We start from the raw sequence: 12,095 nt of genomic DNA on the forward strand, positions 1-12,095 counted from the left end.
CAGTCAGTGAGGGAGGCCCGGAGCAAAAGACAGCAAAGACTAGCAGAGGGCCGGGCATGACAGAGTGTCTAGTGACACAGGAAGGGTTAAGCTAAGGGGGTTGGAGGTAGGAAGAGCAGGATTGGTGTAGAGAGGGGCGGGGGAGTTAGAAGGATCAAGTTCAGAGGAGCGGCAGGATTGGCTGGGAGTAGCAGGGGAGTCTACCTATAAAAGGGTGGGGCGGGGGGCCAGGCGGGCACTTGCAGTCAGGAGAGCAACGAGGAAGCAGCTTTTCCTCCTGCTCTCACACAGACAAAATGGCGTCCGTCGACCTCGTGCTCGCACGCTTGCGGGCCGAGGCAGCTCATCGGGGCACAGACTGGCTAGAGAGGCGCGCTGCAGAATGGGTCGCGGACCAGGCGGGCGGATCGGGAGGATCGGGCGGCGGTTGAGTTGACCCCACGCGGGCGGAGGTCCGCGGCCTCCGGCCCGCTTATTCCCCAGGGGCCCTCATCCAGGACTGCAAGGGGGGCCCGGTAGCCCCCCGGGGGGGCGGTCGGGCCCCCCCGCCGAAGTGGGTGACAGAAGCGGGACGGGGGGGACAGAGCAGGACACACGCCCGCCGACCTCCGTCGGGTGGGCGGGGCCACGGGCCGTACCGGCGCCGCTTCCCCAGATTCGGGCGGTGGGGGGGGGACACCTTCTCCTTCTGCGGCAGGAACGGGGGCTTCAAAGGGGAAAAAGAAGGCCTCAGACCCACCTGGCACGGCCGCGGGGCCCTCTACACGTGGGGCCGGCGGTTCCGCGGGTGGGCGGGGCTCGGAGCGGGGAGCATCAGGCAACGCGGAGTCATCGTCGGGTGGTCTGCCTGCTGCAGCAACGCGGGGCAGAGGAACAGCAAAAGGCCGGCCGGAACGGAGGGGGGACTCCGGGGCCTCCAGGTCATCTTCTCCTGGGGGACTGTCGGCCGCACCGATCCCAGTCGGGGAGGACAGGTCGGAAGGGTGTGCCATCGGAAAGACGAAGATGGTGAACCGGAGAGGGAGTCAGCGGTGGAAATCCAGTCTACGGCAGCGGGGGCGTCTCCCGGCAGGCCTGGTAAGTCCACTACATTACATGTATCCTCTTTAGCTGACGCATTGTGTGAATTGTTGGGAGTGGGGAGGGGGGGGGTTCCAGCACCTCCGCCGCCAGTGGCGGTGGCTGCACCGGTGGTGGCGGGCGTTGCGCCTGCCGCCTCTGGTGCTGACGCCCTGTTGACGGAATTGGTGGGAGGCCTCAAGGAGCTTTTGGGCCGGGTGGCTGCTGTACAGGGCCCTTCGCCACAGGTGGCTCCGTGGGCACCTGTGGCTGTGGGCGCGACTGGGGGTGATGCTCCGGCCGGAGGGGGGGTTGCGGCTTCGCAGCTTCCCCCGGTGGCCCCAGTGGCAGGACAGGTGGGGACGGGAAAAGACAAGTCAGGGGGGGCCCCGGAGGTGGTGACTCGTTCCGATCTGGTACGTATTGCGGATGCGGCAAGGGGCGAGGTTTATATATGCTACGAAGTGTCCGCTGGGGGGGTCATTTAAAGCAGGAGGTGAAGGAAAAATTTACCAAGAGCGAATATGTAGAGATATTCTCCCTGTTGCCGTTGGAGAAATTCAACCTCGATAGGGTGAAGCCGGATGATTCTAAAAAGGAGGATGAGGAGAAGAGGCGGTTATAGGTTGATTCCGCGCACTTTCGTGAACTGGCTCCAGGCGTTCGCCATTATGGCTAGCGTCGTTGGTGAAAAGAACCAGAACATTGCTCGGCGTTGTTCGGGTACATGGATTCAATTGGGGGAGGCGCATCGGGTGTACGGGGGGTCGGCTTGGCTCAGGTACGATGAGCAGTTTCGGCAACGGCGGGCAGTTAGGCCCTCTCTGCGCTGGGATCAGAAAGATATCAGCCTCTGGATGCGGCTCATGTCGGCGGCTAAGGCCCCGGCGCAGTCCTTTTCACGGGGGGGCGGGCCGGGTACATCCTCCTCAGGACCGTCGGCCGGTAAGAAGTGGGGAGTTTGCTGGCAGTTCAATGAGAACGCCTGCAAATTCGGAGGATCATGTAAATTCAAAACACGTGTGCTCAGGGTGTGGGGGCTCCCACCCCGCGGCCAAGTGTTTTAAAAAGGGAAAGCGTGCCGGTGACGCTGCTCAAAAAAGGGACGACTCCGGTGAAGGGGGAAAGGATGCTACCTTTCCTAAGTAGGTACCCGGACAAGGCAGCGGCAGAACTATTGTCCTCGGGGTTCAGGGACGGTTTCAAGATACCGTGTTCGCTGGCGGTGGGTGCCGCCGGTGGCACGAAATTTGAAATCGGCTCTCCTTAATCCGGGGGTGGTGGGGGAAAAGTTGGGCAAGGAAGTGGCACTAGGACGGATGGGCGGGCCGTTTGCGGCCCCGCCCTTGCCGGAGCTGGTGGTGTCTCCGTTGGGGGTGGTGCCTAAGAAGGAACCGAACAAATTCCGTCTTATTCACCACCTGTCATTCCCAAAGGGGGGTTCGGTCAACGACTTTATCGATCCGGAGGCTTGCACGGTGTCCTACACGTCGTTTGATGCGGCGGTACGGTGGGTGCGGAGGTACGGACGGGGGGCCTTCAATGGCAAAGGCGGACATCGAATCCGCCTTCCGGTTGTTTGCCGGTGCATCCTCACTGTTTTAGGCTGTTGGGAGTTGCTGGCAGGGCCAATACTATGTTGACCAGTGCCTACCCATGGGCTGCTCCATTTCCTGCGCACTGTTTGAGACATTCAGTTCCTTTTTGGAATGGGTGGTCAGGGATGTGTCGGGCCTGGACTCGATCATTCACTATCTGGATGACTAACTTCTGCGTGGGGCCGCCTTCCTCTGGTGTGTGTGCGACTCTACTGTCAACGTTGCAGCACATTGCGGGACGTTTTGGCGTGCCCTTGGCGGCTGACAAGACGGAAGGCCCCACGACGGAGATTAGTTTTCTGGGTATAGTGATCGATTCGGAAGTAATGGAGTGCCGTCTTCCCAGGGATAAGCTCGAGGCCTTGAAAGCGGAAGTTAGAGAGTTTCAGGGCTTGCGGAAGGTGCAGCTGAGGACTTTACAGTCACTGCTGGGAAAACTTAATTTCGCCTGTAGGATCATTCCCATGGGCAGAATATTTTGCCGGCGGCTATGGCGGGGGCTAAGGCCCCCAATCATTTCATTCGTTTGTCTAAGGAGCATCGGGAGGACTTGAAGGTATGGTATGAGTTCCTGACATCCTACAATGGCAGGTCGATGTGGCTGTCCAGTCCGGTGAGTAACTTCGACGTGGAACTGGTAACGGACGCGGCGGGGTCCACGGGCTATGGGGCTTTCTTCAAGGGGCAGTGGAGCGCAGAGCCTTGGCCGAGGTCTTGGGTGGAGGCAGGCTTTCTCCGGAACCTGGTGCTGCTGGAACTTTTCCGTGGTGTTGGCCATTGAGCTTTGGGGGGAGGCCGCGTGCAGCAACCTAAAACTCCGGCTGAAACTGTGACAACATGGGAGTGGTCCAGGTAGTGAACCGCATGTCCGCGTCGTCACACCGGTCATTCGGCTCATGCGGGCATTTAGTGTTGAGGTGTTTGCAACTGAACATTTTCATTTATGCCCGTGCATATCCCGGGCGTCGTGAACACGCAGGCTGATTCATTGTCTCGTTTTCATTGGACAAGTTCAGAGAGCTGGCCCCGGCCGCGGAGGCTGTCGGGGTCCCGTGCCCAGGCTGGATTTGGGAGCTGGCGCTGGATTAGCCGCCTCGTGGATTAAGCGGTCCGTTAGCACGGCCACATGGGTCGGCCTACGCCAAGGTATGGAAGGAATGGTTGGAGTTGGGTGCCGAAGCTGGGGTCCTGTGAGCGGTGGGGCCAGAGGAGCGGTTGCAGGTAATTTTATTTTGTATCCAGGAACATGGAGCTAGGCGTGTCCGTGTCCGCCATTGAGAAAAAGTTGGCGGGTTTAGCGTTCTTTTTTAAAACTGATGGGGGGTGGTGATTGGACCAAGGACTTCTGGTCAGACAGGCAGTGAAGGGCTACAGGAAAGGTCGTAAGGTGCAGGATGCCAGGAGGCCGGTCTCTTTGCCAATTTGGTAGGTATCAGGGGGCCTTGGACGGGGTGTGCACGGGGCAGTATGAATGCCTGTTTATTCGCGCGGCTTACTCGCTGCATTTTTACGGCGCGTTCCGCATCAGTGAATTGGTTAGCCCTTCCCGCATGAGGGCTGGGGGGCTGATGAGGAGGATGTGTGGATATCGGAGGATAAGGTGGGTATTCGATTTGCGCAGATCAAAAACCGACCAGAGGGGCAGGGGGGTGGACGTGGTTCTTTTTTCCCTGCCAGGGGCCAGAGTATGTCCGTGGCATCGGGTCAAGGCATTTTTGGGGGTCAGGGCCGGAAGGGGGCGGGCCGTGCTTAGGCACGAAGATGGGTCTTCTTGTCAAAGTTCCAATTTGTGGCGGTTTTTCGCAGTTGCTTACAAGAAATGGGCTTGGGACAGTCCGAGTTTCGTCTCACACTCCTTCCGTATCGGGGCGGCTACCGAAGCTGCCAGGTGCGGGATGAACGAGGCGGGCAGTACGGAAGATCGGGAGGTGGGAATCACGGAGGTTCCGGTCATACGTGCGGCCTCAGTTGGTGGTTGTTAATGGGAAGGGAGCTGATGAAAAAGGGGGGGGGCTTTTGCTAGGGTTGGTGTTTCGTTGGTGAGCATTGTGGATTGTTTATTTCATTTCAGATGGAGGGACTACACTCCTCGTCTGGATTTTCGGACATTCGTACGTTTGCTGGGGGCAAAGAAGGGCTGATGAGAAGCCGGAAGGCAGGCAGCTGGGTATTTCCAGGAAGGAAGCGGTTTTGAGGTGGCTGGGGATACTGGGATGAGGTGGGGGTAGGGTGCTACCAGAGGTCGAGAGGTACGCCCGACTGGACAGGCCCCCCGATTTTCTGGTTATACACGCGGGGGGGGAATGATTTTGGTGTGCGTAAAATCAGGGCTCTGATTACGGACATCAAAGGCGGACTTTGAGCGGCTGCGAGCGGCCTTTCCGGGGACGGTGCTGGTGTGGTCGGAAATTGTCGCCCGCCGACACCAGTGGCGCAAGGCTCGGTCAGTTACAAGGCTCAACCGAGCCAGGACTCGGTTAACCGGGTGGTGGGTAAATTTTTGGCACGCCATTGGGGGGCTAGTGGTTACGCACCAGAATTGGAGACTAATGTAGGCATGTATCTGAGGAGGGACGGGGTCCATCTGACGGATGTGGGGGATTGCGCTGTGTCGATGGGATTCAAGAAGGGATCCAGAGAGCGTTGAGGTTGGGTGGGGGCCCTTTAAAGGTGGAGGTGTCCATCCTTTCGGGCTGTGGCGGTTAGTTCTGTTGGTCCCTTTATGGTGGCAGTAGAAAACGTGTGAAAACGGGGGTGGGGGGCTCATCAATATGATGGCCCCTTAAGGTGTATCCCAGCGAAAGGTTAGTTGGGATACTGTAACGTTTGCACTGCGGGCGGGGGTTGTCTCCGAGCGTACTACACGGACTGAGGGCCTAAAAGTTTAATGTTTGCTCGGCAGTGCATTGTTCATCTGGTATATGGTAAAATGGTGGAGAATGGGGTGTGCTGCCAGAAAGGACCAACAGAGTGGGGGTTTATTGTATGTCATTGATGTTGGATATTACTGTTTCATTTAGTTGGAGTTTTTATTGCAATTTATGTTTTAATAAATAGGCTGTTGTGGCCAGTTTACTCCAAGCAAAGGTGTGGTCCTCTTTACTATTTAGTAAGTGGGGACCAATTAAGGGGTGGAGTAATGGGGTCTCAACGGTCGAAGGTTATTGTGTCATATCTGGACTACACTAGTCATGAACCTGGGCAAAAGAAAATAGTTAAATGCAGTAAAATAGTTTGCTAGTAACACACCCTAAGGGGTTAACCACTGCTAGAGGGAGACTGAAGCCTCATCTACAGCCCCGATTAACCAGTGATTAATGAGTCCTGCAATGAATAAAGACATAATGAAAATGTTTGTTCAGACAGCAACAAAAAAGGTAGGCATTTGGAACAGAAATACAATAATCTTCTGCAATGTACACAAGCCAAGGGAATATAGACATCATAAACATGCTTCTGCCCTTTTCTTTTCTTTATTTTTGGTGAAAAACTGAAAAGCACATAGAATATAAAAGGATATCCCATAACTTAACATTCAGTAGACATCCACAGGTGACTCCTCTACCTTCTCTGGAAATGCTGGTCTTTTGATGGGGGTTGGAAAATGAGACAACAGTAAGGCCCCTTTCAGACGTCCGCTCCGCCTGTCCATTATTACAAGTCCGTTAACGGACTTGTAATACATCCCTATGGGATCGCGTCCGTTAGAGGATGGAGCATCCGCTAGCGTCCGCGTCCGTCGGGATCCGGTTTTCGGACGGAAGAAAACCCTATTTTTTTTTCCGTCCGCCATAGGGCAGAGCGGAGCTGAGACAGGGCAGTCTCTGCACTGTGTGCGGGGACCGCCCTATCCGCCGACAGCTCAGCGGGGATCCCCGCTGAGCCGACGGAGACACACGGAGCGGACCCAGATACGGTCCGCTCCGTGTGAAAGAGCCCTAAAGCAAACATGAGAAGCCACCAACAGGTCATTGGCATGTGTGAACAGACAACGTGTTACTTTGTGTATCTGTTATGCAGAGTACTCCCTGTGGAGGAGCTCAGGCTATGCAATGCAGCATTTATTTGGATACAAAGCATTTTAGCTCACACAACCTCTGTCATGCGACCATCGACACCGGCACGGCGTGGGTGCGCGTGCATAGGGGAGAAACTCTGCCATCACCTCTGCCCACTTTATTTGGACCCAGCGAACCCCAGACATGGCTGTTAGCCATGATAAAGCCGCCCCGAGGACCAGCAGCGGGGCTCCCTGGATCATGGGTCGTTTAGACAAGACACCAGGAACTGCGTCTAACTTAATCCACACGCATGGACTGAAGACCAGTCCTTTAGACCAGTCGGGTAGAGGAGCACACCTAGGTCCTGCACATAGGAGGAAAAAAGAAGAACGCAGAGGCTGTAGGTGGGCTCAAATTTATGAGTTAAAGCGGAGGTTCACCCTAAAAATCAACTTTCTACCATGCCATCCAGCATACTAGCGTCAGCTAAAGTATGCCTTTATTTATTTTTTTTGTGCTGTACTCACAGTTTAATCCATTAGTTTTGTTTCTGACTCCCACGGGGAATAGGCGTTCCTATGCAGAGGGGAACATGATTGACGGCCGGCTATGGCGCGTCACGCTTCCCGAAAATAGCCGGAGTAGGACTCGGCTCTTCACGGCGCTATTTGGCGCCTACGCACAGACTAGGAGCTGACTGCGCAGGCGCCGTGAAGAGCCAAGTCCTATTTTGGCTATTTTCGGGAAACATGATGCGCCACAGCCGGCCGTCAATCATGTTCCCCTCTGCATAGGAACGCCTACTCCCCGTGGGAGTCAGAAACGAAACTAATGGATTAAACTGTGAGTACAGCACAAAAAATAAAATAAAGGCATACTTTAGCTGACGCTAGTATGCTGGATGGCATGGTAGAAAGTTGATTTTTAGGGTGAACCTCAGCTTTAACTCATAAATTTGAGCCCACCTACAGCCTCTGCGTTCTTCTTTTTTCCAGCGAAAAAAATAAAAATAAAGGCATACTGTTGCTAACGCTAGTATACTGGATGCATTGGTAGACAATTTTTTTAATTTTTTTAGGGTGAACCCCCGCTTTAAGTCCTGTAGGCATGGGGAGGGGGGGTGGAGCCTATACCCCAGCTGTGCTGCCATGGAGCTGTAAGGAAATACACTTTTTTTAATTAAAAATAAGACAACAGTAAAGTTAGCCCATTTTTTTTTTTTTATATTGTGAAAGATAATGTTACACTGAGTAAATTGATACCCAACATGTCATGCTTCAAAATTGCATCCGCTCGTGGAATGGCAACAATGATTTTGCTTCTGTACGCGAGCTTGGTGGGACGGGGGATTGTTTAAATGTATTTACATTTTTTTCTTAATTATTTTACCTTTTATTTTTTACACGGTTCTTTTAAACCCCTCAAAAAATTTGCCACTTTTATTCCTATTAGAAAAAAAAGCACGACAAGACCTCTTAAATATGAGATATGCGGTCTGTGGGTCTATGGGTAGAAGTGACGTGTTGACGTTGCTTCCGCCATGCTATGGTATGGAGACGGGTAGGGGCCATCTTCCCCCTCACTCGTCTCCATACCCAGCCACCAGAAGGACCTGATCGCCTCCGCCGCTGCTGACGGCTCCGGTAAGTGGCAGAGGGCACGGGAGAGCGGCGGGGGCCCTCTCCTTCCCGCCGATAAAAGTGAAGAAGGATATGGCGGCGATCAGCGATTTTTTTCGGTACTGCAACATTATGGCGGACACTTTTGAAAAATTTTTGGGACCATTGCCATTTTTATAGCGATCAGTGCTATAAAAATGCATTGATTACTATAAAAATGACACTGGCAGGGAAGGGATTAACACTAGGGGGGAAGGGGTTAAGTATGTTCCCTGGGTGTGTTCTAACTGAAGGGGGGTGGACTGACTAGGGGAAATGACTGATCGCTGTTCATACATTGTATGAACAGATGGTCAGGCATTTCTCCCCTGACAGGACTGGGAGCTGTGTGTTTACACACACAGCTCCCGGTTCTCGCTCTGTAACGAGCGATCGCGGGTGCTCGGTGCCGATCGCGCCCACCGGGCATGCGCGCCGGGATCAGGGACGAGCGGGGGGTGCGCGTGCGTGCCTCCGGCGGCGCGCGCCCCTATTGGCTGCTGGGAGAGATGACATATAGCTACGTGATCTCACCCAGCAGAGCCGACCTGCTGCCGTATAACTGCGGCGGCTGGTAGGCAAGCAGTTAAAGTGAAACAATAAAAGTGAAATATTCCTTTAAATTGTGTACCTGGGGGGTGTCTATAGTATGCCTGTAAAGTAGCGTGTCTCTACACAGTAAGCAAGCTTTGGCAGACAGCCCCCAATCATAATATATGATTGGGAGCCGGCAGCATGGGCTCCTGATTATGTGTCCACTGTGACAGCCAATCACATGGTTAGGTAGTCTGTTCCACATCCTGGCATTACGACCCAGTTAAAGGGTCATCGGGAGGGGGCTGGAAGGATTTAAAATATAGAATACCCTGGGGGTGAGTACCTGCATCTATTATGTGACAACAAAGCCATGTAAACCAGTATAGTTTATAAAAAAATTACACAATGTACACATTTATCTCACAGGTTTACTTTTTCATTGTGTTACTTACTCTTTCTTAAGAGGGCTTCTTTCCCTGCAGTTGAATATGCGATTGCCAAGGCATGGCACTGGTTATTCAGCATTTTTTTTATGGAAACCAGTGAGGCTCTGTCCTTCTGTAGGCTATTCTGTACAACTTCCGAATGAGGATAGTCTCCAGCGACCCACACCCCTTCTTTGACATTTAACTGTACCAGATCTTCTCCTTCCACAGCTACCTTAAAAGCATATCCTGCTGGATCGTTCATGGATGAGGGACATGTTGCCACGCATTGAGTGGTGAAGGCACCTAAAAAGAATGAATTTTTACTTAGTTTATCCTGTAATAATTCTAGACTTCTGGATGTAGAATACTCAGAGGTCTTTACAGATGGGTAGCTACAGCTACCTGTGGGTTTGACACAGGATATTCCTATCTGTGTGCTTCCGTGACTGGTCCATAAAGTGTTTCTACCGGTGTCTCCATCCTAAATGTTCTTAAAGTTTTTAATGTTTATGTTGAGAGTGAAAAGTGGCTGAATCTCATTGGTTGACGCTACACGAGAGGGAGGCTTGGTTGCTCCTCCGTGTGTATATATGAATGGTGAACGCTCAGTGCGTCGCCCGTGCCCTTTGATAACGTCATATGACGAAACATGTCAGGGGTGACCATGGAAGCACGGGGGTGCGTTTGTTTTAACAATTTTGTCTGCCGGCAATTTTAAACTGTTTTTGTGTTTATGTTACACATTTTTTAATACAAAAAAGTGGTTACAGTACTTCACTATCTCGAGCCTCCATTTTTTCTTTGTGGTTCCTATGTGAAGCTGAGCCCAGGAGTGGATTGCCTTGAACAGATAGTTATCTTCCTGAACTTGGTGAGGAACGGCTGGAAGTGGAGCAGCTTATAGTCCCTGGGATTTCCTATCACCAGATCGAGTGGATATTCAGGCCTTCTTGACCTCATCTAACAGGCGGTCCAACCATACTGGTAAGGGCATTTACTTACCTTTCTTCCTGATGTGACCCTGAGGAGTTTTTCTTTCAATCAATTTATACTAGCATCGGTGGTGGAATGTTCTTTCACTTTATCACTGTTTTGAATCATTTTTGAAATTGGACACTCTCATTCACATATCTTTATATTTTTGTGGACTAATCCCCCCCCTGTTTTATTTGCAAGCCATAGACATGAATATGGAGCCCCCCTTGCAAAGCAGAGTGAGAAGAGTAATTAGCTCACCATTCTGCATTACCTTCACTGTCCAGTCACAAGTTTTCAGACAACATACCAGCTGATGAATGAAACCAAGCTACTCTTAATATTTCAGTGTAGTTCTCCAATCTTCTGCTCCAAATATTACATCTAACCACTTCAGCCCCGGACCATATTGCTGCTCAATGACCGGGCCCCTTTTTGCGATTCGGCACTGCATCGCTTTAACTGACAATTGCGCGGTCGTGCGACGTGGCTCCCAAACAAAATTGGCGTCCTTTTTTTCTCACAAATAGAGCTTTCTTTTGGTGGTATTTGATCACCTCTGCGGTTTTTATTTTCTGCGCTATAAACAAAAATAGAGCGACAATTTTGAAAAAAAATGAATATTTTTTTACTTTTTGCTGTAATAAATATCCCCCAAAAATATTTAAAAAAAAAAATTTCCTCAGTTTAGGCCGTATTCTTCTACATATTTTTCGTAAAAAAAAAAAAAAAAAAACGCAATTAGCGTTTATTGATGGTTTGTGCAAAAGTTATAGCGTTTACAAAATAGAGGATAGTTTTATGTCATTTTTATTAATATTTTATTTTTACTAGTAATGGCGGCGATCAGCGATTTTTATCGGTACTGCGACATTATGGCGGACACTTCGGACACTTGACACATTTTTGGTACCATTGGCATTTTTATAGTGATCAGTGCTATAAAAATGCATTGATTACTATAAAAATACCACTGCCAGGGAAAGGGTTAACACTAGGGGGCGAGGAAGGGGTTAAGTATGTTCCCTGGGTGTGTTCTAACTGAAGGGGGAGGGGGTGGACTGACATGGGGAAATGACAAATCGCTGTTCATACATTGTATGAACAGGCGATAGGTCATTTCCCCCCCTGACAGGACCGGGAGCTGTGTGTTTACACACACAGCTCCCAGTTCTTGCTCTGTAATGAGCGATCGTGAGTGCCCGGCGGTGATCGCGGCCGCCCCTATTGGCTGCTCGGCGAGATGACGTAGATCTACCGGCGGCTGGTCGGCAAGCGGTTAAATCCCATGGTTTCCTGTTGGAGCTCCTTGATGTATTGTAGCAGCCCACATACCACCCAGATGCCCCATTGGGACATTATCAGTATAGATTTGACCAGGGCCTTTATTCTCATAGAGCCCCTTTCACACGGGGCATGTGAGGTGCAGTGGCGGTATAGCGGCGTGATTTTTAGCGCTGATATACAGTCGTATTTACCGCGATATTCAGCCGCTAGCGGTGTGGTTTTAACCCCCGCTAGCAGCCGAAAAAGGGATAATACGGCCGGCAATGCGCCTCTGCAGGCGCATTGCCGGCGGTATCAATGCGGTTTCCCATTCATTTCAATGGGAAGGAGCGGTACAGGAGCAGTAAACACCCAGCTCCAATACCGCTCCAAATATGCTGCTTGCAGGAGATTTTTTTTTCTCCTGCCAGCGCATCGCCTCACTGTGAAAACCCTCGGGCTTTCACATTGAGAATGCTGGGGCAGGATTATTTCAGGCGTTATTTATGTGCTATTTTTAGTGCTAAAACGCCTGAAATACGCCTCTGTGTGAAAGGGGCCTTAAGCCCTGTA

The 12,095-nt window shown here is 51.8% G+C and overlaps 1 protein-coding gene across 1 annotated transcript in view; it reads right to left on the reverse strand.

Annotated features, from left to right (window-relative positions):
- Window positions 1-9,580, reverse strand: part of LOC120914265 (BOLA class I histocompatibility antigen, alpha chain BL3-6-like) — a 30,141-nt gene extending 20,561 nt beyond the window's left edge. The window contains exon 1 of the mRNA XM_040324891.1: window positions 9,306-9,580. Within this exon, the coding sequence (XP_040180825.1) occupies window positions 9,306-9,543 (238 nt within the window). The 5' untranslated portion in view covers window positions 9,544-9,580. The remainder of the gene's footprint in view (window positions 1-9,305) is intronic.
- Window positions 9,581-12,095: the final 2,515 nt, after the last annotated feature.

Source organism: Rana temporaria, chromosome 9 (genome assembly GCF_905171775.1).
Source record: "Rana temporaria chromosome 9, aRanTem1.1, whole genome shotgun sequence".
Classification (NCBI taxonomy): Eukaryota; Metazoa; Chordata; class Amphibia; order Anura; family Ranidae; genus Rana; species Rana temporaria.